We start from the raw sequence: 20,063 nt of genomic DNA on the forward strand, positions 1-20,063 counted from the left end.
GATGGGATTGGATTGCCTGGTCTGGTCTCTAAGAAGAGAAAAGTCGTCGGATTGGGGAATTGCAGACACAGAGAGTGAAAGCAGGAGCACAAAAAGAGCCAATTTCTCACACATTTACAGCCCCATTAGATTACATCTTAATTCCTTTCACTGAAAGGAGATGAAGCAGCAACTTGAACTTGGCTTTCTCTTTCTCGTCCGTTTGTCATTTCCTTTGTCGACTGACTACATAAATTTTATACGTGTATATTCTCCCCCCGTGTTAACTACAGATAGAAAATATTATAGTAGTCGCAGAGACACGGATTTCTCAAAGAGGAGAAAATATCGACAAATTGTTCCAAGGAACTTGGTTCAAATGTTGTTTCGACAATTTCAAATAGAATTGAGTAGTTGAAAGTGGAGTGGAGTGGAGGAGATGAGAAATAAGATTTTTGCAATAAATTGGCACTAGATTAGGGAGGGAGGGAGGGAGGAAGTTGGAAATTGGATAGAAAATGGACGATGCAGGATAAAATGGGATGAGTGATGATAATCTCACGGTCTCTTTTTTCCTCCCGATTTACATGAAAGTGGATGAAGGATGCCAATTAGAAGTGCCAATTGAGAAAGAATTTGTCCCTGAGAGCAGTTTATTTTTTAGCAGATCAGTCTAAAATCAGAGTTGAGTTTGTCAAGTGTTCTGGCACAAGGAAAGAAAGTTGAAGAAATAAATAATCCGATTTCTTTCCAAGATGTGTACATATTAGGAGGTGCTACTCTCTTGAGGAGGAGGAGGAATGTGATGATGATGGTGGTGGTGATGATGTTGGTGAATTTCGTCTGCGTAAACTAAATGTTCCTGTATTCGTGGCGTCACGATGCGTATCTTCCAATGATGACATAATGGCATTTCTTCCTGTTGTTCGGGTGAGAAACTGGATTCGTTGATTAAACGATAGCACAAAATCGTGTAGCCATTCTGTAACCAAAAATATTTTTAGTGGTGCAATTAAAACGTAATATTTTGCGGAAAATTCGGGAACCTTGTTGTATTGAAGTTTTCCCAGGAAAAAATGCAATGTTGGAGCTTCCAGACATGTTTCAGTGTCGTTATCAATCACTCTCAACACGACATTGGTGGCTGGAGTGACTTGAAGTTGAATTAGGCAAGTGCACCACTGAAAATTGGTGCAAATTAATTTTTACATCATGTTACTGTCAAGAACAATGTCTTACAAAACAAGAACTTACATTGCCTTCTCCAACGATGGAAACTACACGCCGGAAAAAGGGGGCGCAATGAGAGTCATTTGCTAGCGACGGCATGACACCTTCCGTGTCACGGATTCTGACGTGATGCGGCAGACAGTATGCATGCGGGTACAGGGAAATTAGTAGTGGGAATTCTTTTAAGAGATCACTGCAAAATAGTAATCAAAATACAGGTCATAATATTTTTTGAATAATTAGCATAATACGATTGACAAATATACTTTAATAGCTTGACTGCCCATTTTGGTGGATTTGGGACGAGTGTGGGTGCAACATTTGGGGAACTTTCGGGCGCAGAGTGACTTGCAGGATCTACAGTTGCAGTATTTTCTCCGTTCTCTTCTTCACCTTGTTCCAGACTAATGTTGCTGTTCATATTTAGAAGACTTTGTTCCGATTTGGCCTTTTGGTCAGGAGGCGGCGCATCAGTTGAAACAACTGGGTCCACCACTGGGATTGTTTGAGTTAATGTGGAATCAGTATTGCAGGCCAGTAAGTATGCAATTTTTCGAATTTGGTATTCAATCCGAGGATATTTCGGATGTCCTTTCGTCCTAAACAGAAACAGTCGACGAACTAACCATCCCCTGAGGTAGGACTGGATGACGAGAGTTGCTGCTTCCTTGGCTTCAGTAATATCAAAACCACCTCCTTCTGGTAACAAACTAGCATCTTCTTGTTCTGCTGACGGAGTTGGAGGTACCAGGTCGATAATAATTTCGCCCAACTAACAAAATACATATTCTAATTGTGACACCATAATTAACTTAAAAAATCTTATCATTTTCGTACCGACGGATTTAAGAACAAGCATCTCATAGCCAGAATCATCATTCGGTTCGGTGGTCCCTGGTTCAATTCCGTGACCAAAGCTAGGAACTTGTTTTCGAAAGAAACATGAACGTTTTTCAGTTTTCTGTTGATAACATTGGGCTCTTGGTATGATGGACAGTATGATTTGTGTAAACTACGCAAGCTAATTGCGTACGACGCTTTAGGTCGTCCAAATAAAATGAACAATGTCCAAATGTTTTGTGCCAGGTTTTCTAAAAAAACATAAAAGTTACAAGTGTCAGTACTATAATTAAATAGGTACAATTAAGCAGGTATATAGTACCAGCTTGCTTGAGAAGTAGGACAGGTTCATTTGTCATGTAATTGAACATTTCATCTCGGGGTCCGATGTGTATAGGAGTCTTGGCGGAAAATTTTACGACGTATGGCGACATCGTGTACGGATTGGCGTTATAGACTCCTTCGCCTTCTTCAGGATTTTCAGCAACCCATATTCGAAACATGCTCCGACTTTCAAGAATTAAATGTTACGCATGTAGAAAGAAATATTATTCAAGACTGGATGATAAGTATAGCATTATTTACCCTGGACGCAAGGTAACATGAGCCGACCAGTGCGTATCTGTCAAGAAATGAACCAGTGGCTTTTGCATGCAACAATCTTTCCTCCAATCCCATGGTTCAAGGACCACACCCACGTTGACTGACGACAAGGGAGCTGTGCTTTCTTCGTCCTCGGGAGAATTTTTATACATATCTGATTCTGCTGCATCTAACATAGAACATACAATAAATATATAATAGAAAGTTGAGTGAAAATATAATTAGCAGTAAGTACAATTCCAGGCAATGGTATTCGTTTTCTCGGCATATCCCGTAATATCCAATGCTTGCAATACATCCAATGAAATCAAAATTTCTTGCTCCATCCAACAATCGCTGACTGTAAACAAATACAAAAGCGTCATTAGAGCTGTGTCAATTACATGAATATTTCTCGGTAAACATCTTGCGTACACAAATAGAAAGCAGATTCCACCCCAGCACTTTTATCTAGATGAAAATTCTCAACATTCAAAACCTTGAACTTTTCAAATTGAATGGTCAGATTAAAACTGTCAGGAACGGCGTGGAGATCAGCAAAGTTGTTTTGAGCCAGAACCATTGTTTTATCAGGAATTTCGTCCGGGGTTAATGTGATCTGGATCGGTGACGTAGTATTTGTTTCACCAACCCACTCCGGTTTGCGACGAAGTGTGAAACAGGACCCGAAAATTGTACGAGTTGAGTAGAATTTGCATATTTTTCTACATAAAATTAAACAGATACCAATTTATTTTTATACAGTTTATGCTTATATGCAAAATTACCGAATGTACGATGAAACATTATCACAGTGAAACCAGACTGAACCACACGCAGTAGATGGGATAATTTCCATGGGACCAATGTCTGAAGCAGGTGTTGGTAACGGAGCGCTTTCGTTCTCATCCACTTCTCCCAACCAAGTTTCATCGTCACTGTTTGAAATGTCTCGTTCTTTGCCACCTTTTCCTCCTTTCGTCCCGTGACCATGTTTTTTGTGATGGTGTCCGCCTAATCCTGCTCCTGTAGAATGTCGAGAATGTAGGCCGCCTGAGTGGGTGGAGTGGTGAGAAGGATGAATAGTCAAATGGTTGTGGGGATCTTCTTTGTGTGGGGTGTGAGAATTTCGAGAATTCCTCCCTTTTGTTCCTCCACCAGGATTGGAACCAGTAGAAAGTTTTTTCTGACTGATGGACAATTTTTTCCCAGAAGATCGTCGCTTTGGTCGAGCATCTCCTGCAGTCGTTGTTGGAGTCTTGAGCGGAACTGAAGTTCGAGCAGCACCAGGAGTGGGTACTATTGGTTGATCAACATTAACACTGACAATTTCGATAACTGGCACCGGGGATCCTCCAGGAGGCCGACCACCCCCACAGACATCTTCTATTGCAGTTCCTTGTGGTGCATATCCAAGCAGATGTTCTTCCTCTTCTTCCTCTTCACTTTTTCGAGTAAGGGTTTCCACATGGGTCATGCCCAGTCGGGAGTGGTACCAATGTGTTTTGAGGGCAAATGGCGTCTTTGCTTTGATACATCGAATCTGGTCAGGATCCGTTTCCACTAGATAATTAATTAAATAGTTAACAATTTTGTTACATATTTTTTTTTTAATTTTGCTTCGTACTTGGTATCAACCCTTTCTTCATGGCCCATCCCTTCCAGCGAAATGACTTCCACAGCGGAGTTTTTGGACGGTCAGGATCTTTCGCTAACGGTGTGTCTCGCACCTCGACGAAATTAATGGGATGATATAGAAACGATGGGACAATGGTTCCTTGTTCCTCCACTCTCGGATACAAGGACAAAACGACTGTGATAGCATCCGGGAGAGTTTTTCCTACGATGGATTCCCATGCATCAACGAGTGGAGCGTTATCCGTCCCCAAATATTTTTGAACTCCTGCTAAAATGTCTTGTATCATGGGAATTTTAACTTTTACTCGCTTCAAAGGTTTTACAACTTCTTTGGAAACAATGAAAGACAGTTTTTTCGATTCAATTGGTGGTGGTTCCTCGGGTGCAGGTTCGACGGGTGGGACGGGAGCGAGTTCTGTTGGGGGGGACTGTTTATATTTTCGACTTTTTTTGGACTCCTTGGAACCTTGGGCTTTGGTCTGAAGTTGCTCATCATCAGCCACGAACTCAAGTGAACCAAGAGTTTCGTCTTCCGTTTCTTCGTCGTCCAAAGAGACAGAAACAATACCTGTGCAGTATGAAATGAATATCAGTTAGTGCGATAATTTAATGCTATATTGTATTCCCGATGTAATATGCATACTGTCAACAACGTCTTGAAATTTTTTCATGCGCATGCTGAAGCGAGTGCTTCTCTTTTTGCGGATTTTCTCGGATAAACGTTCCATTCTCTTTCCTGGTGCTTTCCCTTTTCCTCCAGGTCCTGTCTTTGGTTTTAGAAACGATTTCTGACCTCCGTCTAAATCGTCCATTCCAGTTTGAATGGCAATTTCATTTCCAGGTCCTCCAGTTTCAGCAAATTCTACTTGGCCACCCACACTCTCCATGCTTTCTTCGATAAGTGCCGTTTGTGATTTGTCTCTGTCTGTAGAGTTTTTCTTTTTGTCCTTTTTTGCGCCACCTTTTTTTCCTTCTTTCTAGAATCGTGAATAAATTGGTATTTTAAGCACTCTAGATGTACATTAGTTTGCAATATATACCAACCTTTCCAGAACTTTTTGACGTTTCTCTCCTGGAACTTTCGTCTTTATCTGTATCAAAACCATCAGCAGCTTCTGCAGCTTCAGTTTCGCTCAGGGTTTGAGCATCCTCTATTTTAGTTTCTTCCCCACTTGTAGCAATGATTGCTGAAATATCGACAATTGATTTACTTCTTTCTCTATCGCCCCGTTTTTTTCTCGACTTTTCCTTCTTTCCCTGCAAACAAATGGGTATTTATTATTTTCACTATAAACTGAGTAATAGCGTTATAGTAATTAAGCAATACCTTCTTCGTCGAAGCTAGAGCTGCAGTCATCTCTTGTTGCTTCTTTTTCGCGAGTTCTTCAAACTCGGTATCCTCTTCAGCTTCGTCCGCAGCGTCCATCTCGCTTACAGAAAAAAGCGACTGTGCAGTTGATGATGGATATTCGGATTCGTTTGCAATCGATTCACCACCATCAGAGTCCGAATATTCTAGGTAATCCATGTCAGGATCTCTCGATACGAGAGGAGTGAGGGTCCTGTACATTTAGTTTAACTAATTTATAGTATACTTGTTTGACTTAAAAAAATGAACAATTAGATTGAATGCATACCACCAGCGCTTTGCTAAATCATGAGGAAGTTCTGACTGTTTTTCAGCTCTCATTTTGTCGGCAGCAATTTCCTCTAGGGTCCGTTCTTTTTTCGTCTTGCCAGTCGTCCAGAAGTTGGACGTTATTTGTGCTTGACCATTGTACTTGGGAAGCATGTCGTTCAATTCCTTCCACAATTTATGACTACTGATAGGATTCCTAGTTATGTAAAATGAGAGAAAATTACAATACATTTTTCAAAGTGCGATGCGATTTTCAACCAAAAATGTACACATGTCTATACTCACTCTACATCTATCCATTCGTGAACCCAACCCGTAAGAGCTGAGATTGTACTAAAACGGTGGACTTTGTCAAGACCTTCACTAATTTCATGACTCCATGACAAGGATGCAAGCTTTACTAGAGCCTTTACAAGAATAAGAGGCCACAATTCGTTGCTGCTAGAAATTGGGAGTCCTAATATGTCGTCTTTTATTAGCGGAATTCTGTCATCCACCGTAATCCGACGCCAAGCACCCTGACAGACATACAATGAAGACACACACAGTGGAGCAAACTATGAAATCGTGCTATTTGCTAAAAATATGACATGAGTTTACCATGAAATACAATCGGACATAATATTTTCCAATACGGTTCATCGTCGGTTTGTCCCCTTTCACGCCAGCCTTGCATCTGCTATATATGTGATCCCACGGTTTCCAGGAAGCATTGTGGTGATCTGAATTTGGAATGAACACAGTGCCTTCTCCTTCCAACTGGAAAGTATGGCTAAGTCCGTAGTCGTACAATTCAGAGATTTCACTCAACATGAAACGAATCATATCTGATTTTTCACATATATGAATATTTGCGTTTATTAGATCAATTTTTGTTGCGCTCCAATCTACTAATATTGCTGGTTCTAGTAACGCTTCTGGTCGAATCCATCTCACGGGGCGGATGGTTGGGGGTAGAATACTGCCGGTGGGATCGACGAATCTTTGAACGGATTCCTAGAGAGAAAAATTAGAGAAATTAGATTTTTACAAACGATCTAAAAACTTGGAACAGTAACAAAATTTTTGAATGCTTACATTTTCCTCCCAAACTTCTATATCAATTGCTGAATCACTCCACTCAGGCCAAGGAGGGGTCGCCCAAAGTGGCAACGGTCGTCTAATATTTTCTTCGTCGACATCTCCATTTTCATCATATTCATCTTCACCGAGAACTTCATTTTCATTGGAATTCATCATCATTAAATTATTCTTATTATATATAATCTACAAACAAATTGTTATTAATTCAGGGACTGTCCACTCAGTAAACTGATTCGGTAAACGGGTTCTCAAATTGTCGGTACAAAAAAAATTAAGTGCATAGGCTAAAATTATTCTTCTTTAACGGCATGGATACAATAATTGATCGATGTAGAATTGGACCAATTCCATTGATTTGACAAAGGGTTGTAGCACATTCCATGAATAAGGAGTATTTTGAAGCCATCTAAATATATGTATGCATGTCATTATTTAAATAAAATTTGCAAAATTTAATAATGCAACAAAATTAATCCTCACTATTTGTTAGGATCCCTTGAATTTCTTGCGGCGTCAAAAACTTGTTCCATTGGTGAGTTCCTACCGGAAGTTTCCTCAGAAAGTACTCCCATGCCACAATAGCTCCAGCCCACGACTCAAACGTTCGATTTAGCGTGGTCAAGAATAACGAGCCACCGGGCTGGAACAAGTATAATAATAACCAATATTATTAATTTGTCTTAATTATGATGACATAAATCTTGTCCACCTTTAAACACTGTCCCATCATCCTTAAAAATAATTCTGGGTTATCCACATGTTCAATTGTTTCTGATGACACGACCCCATCAAACTTTGCGTCTGAATTAGTTTCCACATATTTTTCAATCGTGTCACACTTATAGCTAACGTTTCTTATAAGATCGGGACTAAGTTGGAGATGAAGCTCTGCTACGGAGATATTTTCATATCCTGGATCCAATCCTAGAACTGAAGCACCCAGCCGTCCCAAAGACTCTGATAAAATCCCTCCACCACACCCGACATCAAGAAGCTTTAGATTCTCCAATGGTTTCGGCAACTTGAAGCGTGACGTCTGTTTGGTCTGTTCGAGAAGTCCGTCGCGGATCAAAGGTACCCTATTGCAAATTAGTTACATTTTTAACTTGCCTCGTAAAAGTAGAAGTACATAGATTGGCTTTTTTACCTGAGTTTATTCATGGAATGTAGCTCTTTCATCGACCCATTTGGATCCCACCAGGAGGACGACATTGTCTCAAACTTTCGAACCTCGTCTGCATTAATTGTCTTGTCTCCACCATAAGAAGATTTCGAAGAATTTTGAGAACCTTGATTTTCTTGGCCCGGCGTAGCTGAAGATATCCATCTTATCGAAATTTGTTTTGCTGGCGACACCGATAAGCGTATTGTTCTGCGTCCGACCGTGACAAATGTTCGTCGCAACATTTTTGATAATTCTATTTTTTTAACCTATTTCTGTTCAAAAATTTCCAGATTCTTGAAAGGTAAATAAATATTTACTCGTGTCTCACATCGTTCCCGGTTTAAGTTTGTTGCAACTTGGACAGAGCCGGCTCCTTTTTTTAGTGCAGTTTACGGAGTGCGGATGCTGACTTGAAAGTTGATTTTTTACTCGACTTTTTAGGTTAATTTCTGAAATGTGGTTAAATTAATTTTGACGCTGATAACTTGAAAGGATTGCATTTAGGAGACCCAGTAGTATTGATACAAGTGAAGACTAAAGCTTTAAATCGGAGCCTAAGTGCGGACATTTTGTGTAATTTGATAAAATATTCATCACATCGATTCTTAATTCTTCTTGGACAGCGCTTATCTACAAAAACATAGGTGATTGGCTGGGCTGAAGAGCGATGTGGGGTGCTGGTCCTGGGGGTCCTCCGCCTTCCGGGGGTGGAGGCGATCCTTGGTCGCAACCTCCTCCGCAAATGATGGGACAACAAAACAGTGATTCGTCACAATATTCACTAAATCCTAATCACTACACAAATATTCCCCACAATCAAGGTATTTCAATTTGGATCTTATATAAATAAATTAGTTGCAAAAATTCTAAACATTCATTGACTTTGTTTCATTGTTAAATCGCAGTTGATTGGGCAGCCTTAGCGCAGCAATGGATGATACTAAAGGTATGATTAATTAATTATTAGTATGATTATTAAAGGTGCAAATAATTAATCGATGATATTAAAGGGGGCTGGAGGAGGACGTGCGGAAAATCCTTCAGTAGCACCACCACCTCAACACATGGGGATGCCACCAATGCCGATGCCACCAAATATGAGAATGATGGGTGTTCCTCGACAGCAGCTCATCAATCAGCCACACCCCCCACATCCAGGCCAAAATATGTTTGGTAACAACGCCTTAATGCAGCAACCCCCGCCCCAATTTCATCCGGGAATGGCATCCCAGCAAATTGTTGATGAAGGTCCTCCTGGTGTGGCGCAAAGTTCGCATTCCTATCATGGTAATGATGGTTCTAGAGGAGGAGGAAATGCTACTTCACTTGTTGGAGACATTATTGGAGAGGCTCCAATGGAATTGGAATCATTGGAACAAGATCCACCACAACAGCAGCACAGTATGTGATTATTAATTATCGATATTGTTGTGGGTGTGTATTGGATATTGAATATCGTGCATATGTCAATTTCAGAAGCAAATAATAATGACGGCTGGAAAGGAGGCGCACAAAATAATTGGTATTCACCTGAAGTTAATAACCCTTGGACGTCATCCGCCAATAATACCCCACTCGGTGAAAATAGACTTGCTAAAATTCAGGCAGCCTTTGGAGTTAATGCCTCACCTCATCCATCTCCTCCTCCTTCTATGCAAGGGCAGCAAAAATTTCGACCAATGATGAAGCAAAATAAACAACATATGCGTATGCTCAGCTAAAATTACAATTGATAATTGCTTCCTTATTATTTATTTAAACTTGTGATAATTTAATTTTCAATCAGCGGCAGCCACCACGGATTATGGGTATTATAACGCACAACAGCAAACCAGAGCAGCTACAAATGCCGCCGGCTACTGGTCATCAAATGATAATGGGTCAAAGGACAATTCTGGTCTTGATTTTAGTCTGGAGTCTACCCAGCCTTATTCTGCCTATTTGTCAATGGCTGCTTCTGTTGAATATTCATCCGATGATAACTCCATGTCTGACATGGGTACGTACAAAATTGTGTATAAAATTACGTTGACTATATAATAGCATGCACCAACAAAATTATGCAGAGACTGCGAGAAGGAAAACCTTGCCCGTCTGGATTAGGGAAGGATTGGAGAAAATGGAGCGTCAGAAAAAGAAGAAAGAAGAAGAGGCTCGATTAGCCGAAGAGAAAGAAGAACAAAGGAAACGTTTACTTGAACAGCAAGAAGCCAACGCAGCAGTTGAGGAATCTGCATCGGATCCAAACAACTCTAAATGGAATGAGTCTGAACCTCTGCCTAACGATGAAGATTCTGCCGCCGACGACGAAGGCGAAAACGACGACGACCACCACAATGAAGCTAGTTACCATAATAAGCGGAACAATAATGTCAAGAAAGAACAACCAACGTTGGCAAGCGTGCTGAAAAACTTACCTCCAGACGAGCGAGAAGATGCTATTGCAAGTTTTCACAATTTTTTTTTTACATATTCTATTTTATTCATATTATATTTCAACTTGATTCACTTCAATTGGCCCAACATAATAACAATACTGGTTGTTTTTATTTTGTTTTTGTGAAATTTTAGATGTACGCTATTCGTCGAGTAAGCACATCCGTATTGGTTACCGTGACCAATGCGATGATCCTTGATGCCGCGACAACTGCTTATAATCGAGCTAAAAGTCGTAAGAAAGGTAGAAAAATCACAGTATTAGTCAATCTTATTCAAAGAATAATGGTGGTGAGTTGGAGTTAGAGCTTTAATTTAATGGGATAATTAAATGTTTGAGAAAATAGGCAACTTATAAGACTTGTAATACAACATGACTGTGATATTAATCTGTTATATACTCACCGAGATCTCTATCTAGGCTATATTTTTATTAGAAAAGATATGCACAAAAACTAATTGAACTAAATTGAATAAGAAAAAAAACTTTTACATTCACATATTTCTTCCAAGTTTGTATAAGTGTCATTTTGTTCATGAATGAAGTGACTTCTTCCACCATTCAAATCCAGAAGACGAGTGCCCTCGCGTCAATTGCTGGGGGATTTGGTAAGATTTGTTTTCAATCAGCTTTCGCAAATGGGTTGAATTAGTACACAGCCCGTTTCCACCTTATTTCTGCCAATAATAAGAAAACAACTTATATTACTGGCATTTCCTCCTTGTGCTTGTCAGTGTTTAGCCTTGACATATAAATCGGTCACTTGTTAATGATAAATACTGAAAATAATAGATCTGGGCCTTGGTGGATATGGATCAGACTCGGAGGAATCTAACGCATCTAGCAAATCTGAGGTTGATGACAATAAAGGATCTGCTGACGAGGAGGAGGATGACAGAAATAGCGCCGACTCTGATGAGGAACTTTTGGTAATTAAAATGAACCAACATTTAAATTAGCATATTTTAAATTATACATTTTGTAGGCTCAAATTGAAAGGAAGAAAAGGAATTGGGAGTTACAAAAGTTGGAGTTGAACCATCACTCACGCTCAAGATCTTCGTCTGTTGTTGATACCGAGGAAAGTTCTTCACGCACGCAGCCCCCACAAAAGTCTGAAATAATTGAGTCCGGTGGTGTTAGTTCAAAAAGTCAGGCACATAAGAGTAAAGAAGTGAAAGAGGTAGACAAAGCTATTGTGTCCAGCACTGTTGCAGGTAACGTTTTGCAATTTTTTAGAACAATTATGTCGGCTGTCCCATACACAAGCATACAAAAGGATCTCATATAAGGACATTCACATTTCACATTGCATAATTTAATAATACTCAAAATTAATCCGGCTCTATAATAATCACAGCACGAGAAATATTTTAACATTCACTTTCTGACATTCGATATTTGTTTGTTTCCAATAGGTCCGAATGACACTAATTCTTCTTCAAAGCCAGTAAACACTAAAGACGACGAGAAGGAGAAATCAGAAAAAGCATCCAAAGAGAAACGAAAAAGGTCAAGTTCCTCTTCGCCAGAACGCACAAGCAGTAGGAGCAGACGCCACCGATCGACATCCAGGTCTCGAAGGAGAGCTTCTAGCTCTCGTTCATCATCACCACGTCGCCGTGACAGAAAACGTCGACATAACAGCAGAAGTTCGTCACCTTCCCGTTCGAGATCACGATCTACATCCCGTAACAGTCGCAGGCGTAATAATCAAAGAGAAAGACCAAGATCTCGAGGTCGCAATTATTCCAGATCTAGGTCTACGTCCGATCGTCGTTGGAAGAGGTCAAAGTCTCGCTCGAAATCCCGATCGCCTTCAAAATCTCGTCGTCGAAATCGTTCGAGATCAAGGGAAGACCGCAGCAGACGTACTAAACGATCATCAAGATCTCGCTCACGATCAAAATCCAAAGAAATCAAAACAAGTTCCTCCTCCAAATCGTCAAAAAGACGATCCAACTCTGACGAGAGAAAAAAGAGAAAAGATAAACATGATCATAAAAGATCAAAATCTCGTTCCCCCAAAAAAGATCACGATTCCCACTCCAAGAAACAAAGTGCAAGTAATAATGAGAAGAAAGACAAGAAGGGTAAAGACATCAAACGTTCTTCTATCGACGAAGAAGAAGACAACGGTTTTGCCAAACCCAAAACCAAGTTGGAGCGACATCAATCGCGGTCTCCTCGTCGTCGATCCCAGAGCCAAAGTCCCCCTAGTCGGGGTAGTTCTGTCAATTCCAAAACTTCTAATAGGTCCAAAACTAACAAAGACAGTAAAAGCAGTAGTAGTAGACGAAGTGATCGCGATAAGCATAAGGACAAAAAGCGTAAGAAAAAGGATAAGAAATCCAGTCGACATCGGTCAAGATCCCGTTCATATTCTTCAACATCTTCGTAAAACAGACCACGAGAATAGAAAGTACTTTGTCTTGTTCTTCCTAATAGTTTTAATATTGTGATCAAAATTCATGATAAAAATAATCTAGCTGTGTACCTTTGCCTTTGTATAATAATGTACACTATAATTAGTATACATAATTACTAACTTGCATGCATGCAACATGTATTTTGTGTTTTTCACGTAGGTTTTGCATCATTTGATTTTTAGTAATAATATGCGTAAATCTTTTGTATTGTTATTCCTGTAAAATGCAATACCTGATCTATGCAATAAATTTTTAGAAGGCATTTGCTCTATTTTATGTGATCCTATTGTCAGCTACCGAGCTCCTGTCGTCTTATCATGTAAATTGATGTAAAATATTGATAATTGGTCAACAATTAGATAATTTTTAGTGGCATATTATGGAGGAAATTGAATCTTCATCTTGACAGAGGGTGAAAGTAGGTATGCATACTATGCATTGCATATGCAAAAATTTTCGCAAAAAGTCCTTAGCATTCCTATCATGGCACACACTTTGTAAAGCTACACTTTCATGAATCATGAATCGATAAGGTTTGAGCAGGCTTTGCATGGATGAATCATTATTTTTCTTTGTTTCTTATTTGAAAACAGATCGAACACGAACAAATGTTGTCTAAATGGCTTGCAAAACTGAGGATGAGCACAATGTCACTTGAATTGTGTTGCATATGTAGGTATAAGTACATATAAAACTAGTCTTTCTAAGGGAGAAAGTGTATCTAAGAAAGTAGGCGATATATTGAATTTTTCTACGTATTCTTACCTTATGTTTACCGTAAGCTGTTTACGACGCTATTTCTTAAAACAAAAGATCACAATCCCAAGCATGCAATCCCCCCAGTAAATTTTCGTATGTCCACTAAACAAACCCGTAAAACCGTGACAAAAGGTATAGCTAATACTGACTAACTTTCCCTCAGATATGTTCATACCTTGTATTATATTGATGCATTGATTACAAAGGAAAACTGTGTATTGCATACGCAAATTTAGTAAAGGGGTGCCCCATAGCAATAAAGCTGTCCATGTATCAAGCCGATCGAATTCCATTCCAATTCTACTGCATATATACCTTTAAAAGAGGAAGTATTTAAGAACGTACAGAAATTTGCCACGTATTCTTAGCTTATTTTTGTGATGTTGTACATATGGATTTCTTAGAACAAAGGACCACAATCCCAAGCGTGCCATCCATATCCAGCAAATTTTCATATGTACTTGCACCAACCCCGTAAAACCGTGACAAGTTGTCACTAACAACAAAAGGTTGGTTCCGGGGTTGGAGGATTGGAATCCTTCCCCTGCAGACCTCGGCCTATTTCGGCCTATATGTCAATCTGGCTGGTTTTAAAATTGAAATAAAAGCCGTTTGTTCAGTTCTGTTGTTTGGATGGCGTCGTGTGACCACAACGCCATGACTCATGTTATGTATCGTCATTGGTCATCCTCAGGTGCTACATATGAACCAATTGGTATCTATTTCATGTCAGTTGCTTATGCACTTTCACCTGGTGATCTCATCCTCCTTGTCTATCTAGTCAAGAAAATATTTTTTATAATTTGAATTCTAAATTAAGAAACTCTCACACCGTCACAACTCTGCACCCAGTTTTTGAGCAGTTTCATATTTTTTTGATTGACACGGGCGACACGAATTTAACGATCTCTTTAAAAAGACTGCTTATTTCAACTTGCATAATTTCATACTTCGCAAATTGCATAAGATGCGTCGACATTCGGGACATTGTCTTGAGTTTGCCATGGGCATGGGGCCAGAGGGACCGGTTGTACCTGACCCTATTCCTACTCCTCCTCCCCCCGCCCGAAGGGACCACGTCGCAATTGATATGATGGAAGAATGCTGCGCAGGAAGTCGATCCCGTTGCGAATCTGTCATCCGGTCGGAATACCAACCCAACCAGGGGAATTTTCTCATTCAAGCCTTCAAGAATTTGCCTGGGTTTCGGGAATGCCTTGCAGACAACATACCCATTACGATGAGGTGAGCTGGTATTAAATTGTTGATATTTTTATACAAATGATAATCATAATGGGCATCTGCACTGTATGCAAAGGCAGATGTATATCGGCTTTGATTAGGAATTGTTTAAATTCTGATCCCAGGATTACTGTTTATGTACATCAAATGTACTTATAAATTATAAAATATGCTTATAAAGATATAAATAGAAAAGTAAACAGGCAAAAAAGTAAAGCAGTATAATACAAGTCCATATCGATAATATTTATTGCATCAATTACAGGTGCGTGAAATTCGCATGACTTTAAATCGTAAAATTTTAAACCAATCATTTCTACATATCCAATATTTAATACATATGCACACTGCGTCTCCATCATTCTCCAAGGGTCTACTGGCAAGCTTTTGAATTATGACGTTCACAGCGAAGGCAATGACCCCCTTTTGGCACAGTCTCTGGGCCGCATTTTTGCCCTGATGAGCACTGCTTCATCTGAATTGCTTTTTTCCGTCCATTCACGCATCGCACAATAGCCTCCGGGGGACACTTATCTGGTTTGAGCTCATGACCACAGAAAAAAATGTAAGTTCCCGTCGAATTTAGATCGCTTGGACACAGACAACCCGGTTCCGAATCTCCAAATACAACATTTACTCGGTCAAAGTCCCTCACAGTTGCCTTATGTTCTCGTGCATCGTCATGCGTTGCATGACAAATGCAACTGACAAGTAGCATTGCCATCAGATGCGTTAATGTAGGCTTCATTATTTGCAAGGGACGACACAAAGTTGAGCTAAAACCAAATAAATTGTAGTATATTATTTTTTGAATTTGATAATAAACTGCTTCTTTTATTTTACCCAGTTGCAGCTTATGAAAATTATTGTTCACGTGCCAAAATAATCGCAAGGTCAATTAGTGCCCAATTTTTTAAAAGTGTAAAATACTTACTGCTTCGTCATTACCTCAATCAAGAGTAATTTCATGAAAGTATTTCTTTTCGTTCAATGAATATCGTTTTTTCCTTTTGTTTTAGGGTGTTTTGGATGATCGTTATTGTGCTGTTGAGTGCCATTGTGTACGTCATTGTTCGAATGGGGATGACGAGAACAATGGGCCATCCGCTAGTAGTTAACCCTGAAACACAGGAAACGTACATCGGAAATGTTATATTTCCCAGGGTCACCGTTGCTCCTCCGGGGGGTTTCAAGTATAGCGGAATCGATTATGCATATACGTAAGCATAATATTATTTTAGTAATTGTTTTGAGACATTTAATTATATTCTTCAATACCCCACAGAAATTATAGGCGCCTACAAAATAACGTTTATGTTTATAATTGGACGAAAAATGAAGCTGCCGGAGCAATTCAAATCATTGATCAAGTTTGCTCCCTCAAAACAACTTTTGCTGGTTTGAATAACGTCACCCACGATGAAACTAACTGGGAATTAGGAAATTACCTTGGTGTGACTGAAAAACTAATGGACACTGAACTACTGATGAGTAAAAAAGTCGCCCCATTTATTCGAAAGGTTAGTAAATTGGGAAAATTAAGTGCAGTTATTTTGTGGATACTTGCGCTAAATATATTAAAGGGTGAAAGTCCTTTGTTGGGAACTCCCTGGTCACACCCCCCAGTAAAATAAAAGATGAAATGCTTAAGTTAACATGACTTTTGAACGTCGCAACATTTTTAATCTGCTTAGCAGTATGTGTTAATCAGTGGTCCCAAATTGCCACACCCATTTCTCGCCGAGTGCGTATGGAATTGAGGCAAAATGAGAAAACACGTCATCTGTATGTGTCAATTTTACCAGATTTGCGACCAAAATATGATATTCATTTGCCGTATGACACTGCTTTCACCCCTTAGTTACATTGGCTGTAACGTCTGTTTATGCACTTTCTCTTGCTTTTTGTCGCAGGGAATGGTGAACTGTTCGGAAGCAATTGAACGATGCTTTCTCAACGGAGTGGAATTAGATTGCGGGGAGGTGTTTAAAGAGCATTTTTCTGACAAGGGACACTCACAACCTGTCGTTTGAGTCCAGGGTACCCACCATGTTTTTTAGAATCTACTAGGACCCCAGATGAAGGATTCATTCATATTTCCGTGTAAAACTCATATTTGGCGTCATGGCGTGGCGCCAAATTCGCCAAATTTGATGGTTTTTCATTTTAAAACCGCCATAACTTTTGAAATCCTGGACGGATTTTCAAAATTTTTGGCAAAAATCATGACAAGGAGTTCAACTTTCGTATTCTATGAAATTTTTTCCAAAATTATCGCTTTTAACTTTTCGCAAAATTTCGAAATTTCGGGTTCGTCGAAAAAATGCTAAAAATATCTCAAAAATTAAAATTTTTTTATTTTTATTTTTTTCTCTAAAATTTCGACTTTTCTGATCATTTTAAGCATACAATTTTAAAAATCCGACATAAACTGCAAAAGTTATGGGGGTTTGAAATTGGTCGAAAATGCAAATTTTTAAGTTTGGCGCCACGCCATTGGGCCAAATATGAGTTTTACACGGAAATAAGAATGAATCCTTCATCTGGGGTCCTAGTAGATTCTAAAAAACATGGTGGGTACCCTGGACTCAAACGACAGGTTGTGAGTGTCCCTTGTGAGTGGGGAAGTACTTGCGTCTTTAACGGAATTCCAACCGCAGCAACTAGAGGGTGAGATTATTAGCTTATCTGGTGTATTTATTTCGTGTATTAGTCAAAATTATTTTTTCAGAATTTTTTTGCATAATCCGAAATATTTTGTATTAATCTAGCAAAGACACGCTACAATCAGCATTTGGACATCAGTATAAAGATGACGAGCTCAATGAATGGGAACAGGTAAAATCTGATCGAGACAGCGACGCTGTTTCCGAAAAAGCACAAAATAGGACAATTCCAATTCCTTGGAAGCAATATTTCCCCGGTAAAACTTCCGGGTTAACTTTCATCATAAAACATGAAGACTATTACGAAGAAGCCTGCATCCACGGTGAAGGAGTTGGTCTCATGGTAAAGAGCATTATCGATTAGTCAGCATTTAAATAAAATAAAGATGTGAAATGACTTTATTATTTAGCATTTAGATAGAGTTGCGAATTAGTTAATTATCACTAATTAGCTAATTAACTTGATTATCGCGAATTTCAGGTTGAGGTAAATCACCCGTTTGACGAACCTCAAATACACCGTTTTGGGGCTCCCATCGCGTTTGGCGTGGAAGCCTACGTCGCCGTGCGTCCAACCGTTTACTTGGCAGATGGTGAAATAAAGGAAGACGTTGATCAGAGTAACCGTCGTTGTTATTTCAGCGACGAAGGTGGCATGGCTCATTTAGAATATTACAAAAAGTATTCCAAGCAGAATTGCTTGTCCGAATGTTTCTCAAAAAAAGTTACCAAAGCCTGCAACTGTACAATGGTCACTTATCCGGGTATATTTAACAGACAAAAAATTGCTCCCATTTTGACAGAATTGAATATTTAACTTAAAGTGTAGGAAAACCTGGGCATAGATTGTGTACAGTGAACGAAATGAAAACCTGCGTCCATGAGCAAGAACGTACGTAAAGTGTAGAAAAACAAAAATTAACACATTTTAAATATGTGCATGTTATTTAATTTATTCCAGAAACCTTATTCAAGGAAGGACTTGCAACGAAATGTCAAGAATGTCGTCCAAATTGTCGGGATACAAAATACGAGATGAAGATATCTTCGAGCCCCATGTCCGAAACCACCATGAAGGACTGGAACATACCGTACGATAATTTATTAGCATTTTTATTACAAAAATTAGCAATATACAAATTTTAGATGATACTACTTGACTATTTTTTCTGCTTTAGTGATAAAGCCAGCTTTTCTATTGTTCGCGTGTACTTTGAAACGGATTCTGTCCAAGCCTTGAGAAGGAGCTCGCGTTACAATTGGTTTGAAGTAACTGGTAAGCATCACTTATCATTAAATGGTTCGAATTAATTGAATATTTTGCCTAATTTATTATTTATTCACCAGGTTTGAATGGAGGAACAATTTCAATGGTGACAGGAATCTCCTTGTTGGACATCGTCAAAGGTATCGCGACCGCTATTACCGCATTAGCTGGTCAGTATTTTTTAATGACCCAACAACCGGATGGACGCGTGAATGAGGAAACGAGTGAGTCATTTTTTAAAATTTTAATTCGTTCATTGATAACACAGCTTTCATAATAATATTTACTAATTGCTGACCAAAGCAGGTCCGAGACGCGATCGTGACATCGTCGTAGTTCCTCCACCCGCTTTTGTTATCGATGTCCAACCACGCGCACCCACACCACCGCCCCAGTATCGTCCAGTGGACCCTTTCCCTGATCTATAAAAAATGCCATCAAACTATTGCCAAATATTGAAATTTTGATCATTCTGTGTGCTAGTCTTTATTCTTATAAAAATAGTTGTGATACATAATTGTGATGGAAAGAAGAAATTAGTTTCCGAGCTTATATAATTAAAAAATGCTTCACTAGTCCTGAATTGTCGACATAAAGTAATTAAAATTATGATAAATTATTGCTCAATTTTCGAGCTTATATAATTAAGGAATGCTTCACTTGTCCATATAAAATATTAAAATTACGATAAATTATTGCTCAATTAAAGTCATTTGTCATTTCATATCAAGAATTAAATTTATTTATTAAATAAATAAATAATTAATAATAATTAATATATAATTAATTTATTAAATTTTAAATTTATGTATTTTATTTTAACTCTCTCCACAGTTAAAATTTTTGTCATTACTAATTCATAAGTTTTTAGGACGAATCTAATAAAATGCTCGTTAATCTGAAAAAATCGATAAGAACGGTGATAACGCATGTAACAAATTTTCGAATATCGTGATCTCTTGCCTACCATAAACTATAAACCTACAGTGCAGACTTGATATAGCCCGAGTCAGGCAAAATTGTGGTTATCATTTAATCCGACTTTTTGCATGAAATTTTATTGCAAATTGATTTCAAAAAATATAAAAATTTAAATTCACATGCTTC

At 38.9% G+C, this 20,063-nt stretch overlaps 4 protein-coding genes across 5 annotated transcripts; 2 read left to right on the plus strand and 2 right to left on the minus strand.

Annotated features, from left to right (window-relative positions):
- Positions 1-614: 614 nt before the first annotated feature.
- Positions 615-7,182, minus strand: LOC110854175. The gene is made up of 18 exons (XM_035854809.1): positions 6,986-7,182; positions 6,509-6,904; positions 6,194-6,426; positions 5,907-6,104; positions 5,597-5,831; positions 5,314-5,526; positions 4,913-5,246; positions 4,259-4,837; positions 3,420-4,194; positions 3,067-3,356; positions 2,888-2,992; positions 2,635-2,821; positions 2,372-2,559; positions 2,047-2,300; positions 1,476-1,981; positions 1,234-1,402; positions 1,026-1,160; positions 615-961 (listed from the first exon to the last, which is right to left on the minus strand). Exons 1-18 carry the CDS (start codon positions 7,148-7,150, stop codon positions 746-748), a joined length of 5,178 nt encoding a protein of 1,725 aa, XP_035710702.1. The 5' UTR covers positions 7,151-7,182; the 3' UTR covers positions 615-745.
- A 59-nt stretch (positions 7,183-7,241) lies between these two features.
- LOC110853913 (ubiquinone biosynthesis O-methyltransferase, mitochondrial) lies at positions 7,242-8,537 on the minus strand. The gene is made up of 4 exons (XM_022102270.2): positions 8,139-8,537; positions 7,701-8,070; positions 7,472-7,631; positions 7,242-7,397 (listed from the first exon to the last, which is right to left on the minus strand). Exons 1-4 carry the CDS (start codon positions 8,396-8,398, stop codon positions 7,282-7,284), a joined length of 906 nt encoding a protein of 301 aa, XP_021957962.1. The 5' UTR covers positions 8,399-8,537; the 3' UTR covers positions 7,242-7,281.
- Positions 8,538-8,554: 17 nt separating this feature from the next.
- LOC110853912 (arginine/serine-rich protein PNISR) lies at positions 8,555-13,303 on the plus strand. Of its 2 annotated transcripts, XM_022102269.2 has the most exons (12): positions 8,555-8,729; positions 8,801-8,977; positions 9,062-9,102; positions 9,167-9,557; positions 9,633-9,863; positions 9,943-10,155; positions 10,223-10,599; positions 10,728-10,836; positions 11,139-11,201; positions 11,386-11,522; positions 11,579-11,810; positions 12,012-13,303. In XM_022102269.2, the coding sequence occupies exons 2-12, from the start codon at positions 8,824-8,826 to the stop codon at positions 12,992-12,994; spliced, it is 2,931 nt and encodes a 976-aa protein (XP_021957961.1). In that variant the 5' UTR covers positions 8,555-8,729; positions 8,801-8,823; the 3' UTR covers positions 12,995-13,303. The 2 variants fall into 2 exon arrangements, with proteins under 2 accessions (XP_021957961.1, XP_021957960.1); XM_022102268.2 differs by having other exon boundaries at positions 8,555-8,977.
- A 4,298-nt stretch (positions 13,304-17,601) lies between these two features.
- Positions 17,602-19,637, plus strand: LOC118436612 (pickpocket protein 28-like). The gene is made up of 8 exons (XM_035855059.1): positions 17,602-17,693; positions 17,795-18,032; positions 18,171-18,453; positions 18,519-18,581; positions 18,651-18,780; positions 18,868-18,965; positions 19,037-19,180; positions 19,263-19,637. Exons 2-8 carry the CDS (start codon positions 18,030-18,032, stop codon positions 19,382-19,384), a joined length of 843 nt encoding a protein of 280 aa, XP_035710952.1. The 5' UTR covers positions 17,602-17,693; positions 17,795-18,029; the 3' UTR covers positions 19,385-19,637.
- Positions 19,638-20,063: the final 426 nt, after the last annotated feature.

This window comes from Folsomia candida, unplaced genomic scaffold (assembly GCF_002217175.1).
Source record: "Folsomia candida strain VU population unplaced genomic scaffold, ASM221717v1 Fcan01_Sc009, whole genome shotgun sequence".
Lineage (NCBI taxonomy): Eukaryota > Metazoa > Arthropoda > Collembola > Entomobryomorpha > Isotomidae > Folsomia > Folsomia candida.

Coding starts and splice junctions, on each gene's coding strand:
- LOC110854175 (XM_035854809.1), bottom strand. CDS start 7,150: ATGATGATGAATTCCAATGAAAATGAAGTTCTCGGTGAAGATGAATAT. Junction 6,427..6,508: donor ATGTCCGATTGTATTTCATG/GTAAACTCATGT, acceptor TATGTCTGTCAG/GGTGCTTGGCGTCGGATTAC. Junction 2,301..2,371: donor CCTACTTCTCAAGCAAGCTG/GTACTATATACC, acceptor ATGTTTTTTTAG/AAAACCTGGCACAAAACATT.
- LOC110853913 (XM_022102270.2), bottom strand. CDS start 8,398: ATGTTGCGACGAACATTTGTCACGGTCGGACGCAGAACAATACGCTTA. Junction 8,071..8,138: donor CATTCCATGAATAAACTCAG/GTAAAAAAGCCA, acceptor AATTTGCAATAG/GGTACCTTTGATCCGCGACG. Junction 7,398..7,471: donor TCAAGGGATCCTAACAAATA/GTGAGGATTAAT, acceptor ACATATATTTAG/ATGGCTTCAAAATACTCCTT.
- LOC110853912 (XM_022102268.2), top strand. CDS start 8,824: ATGTGGGGTGCTGGTCCTGGGGGTCCTCCGCCTTCCGGGGGTGGAGGC. Junction 9,103..9,166: donor AGCAATGGATGATACTAAAG/GTATGATTAATT, acceptor ATGATATTAAAG/GGGGCTGGAGGAGGACGTGC. Junction 11,523..11,578: donor ACTCTGATGAGGAACTTTTG/GTAATTAAAATG, acceptor TACATTTTGTAG/GCTCAAATTGAAAGGAAGAA.
- LOC118436612 (XM_035855059.1), top strand. Junction 18,781..18,867: donor ATGAAGGACTGGAACATACC/GTACGATAATTT, acceptor TTTCTGCTTTAG/TGATAAAGCCAGCTTTTCTA. Junction 19,181..19,262: donor ACGCGTGAATGAGGAAACGA/GTGAGTCATTTT, acceptor TGACCAAAGCAG/GTCCGAGACGCGATCGTGAC.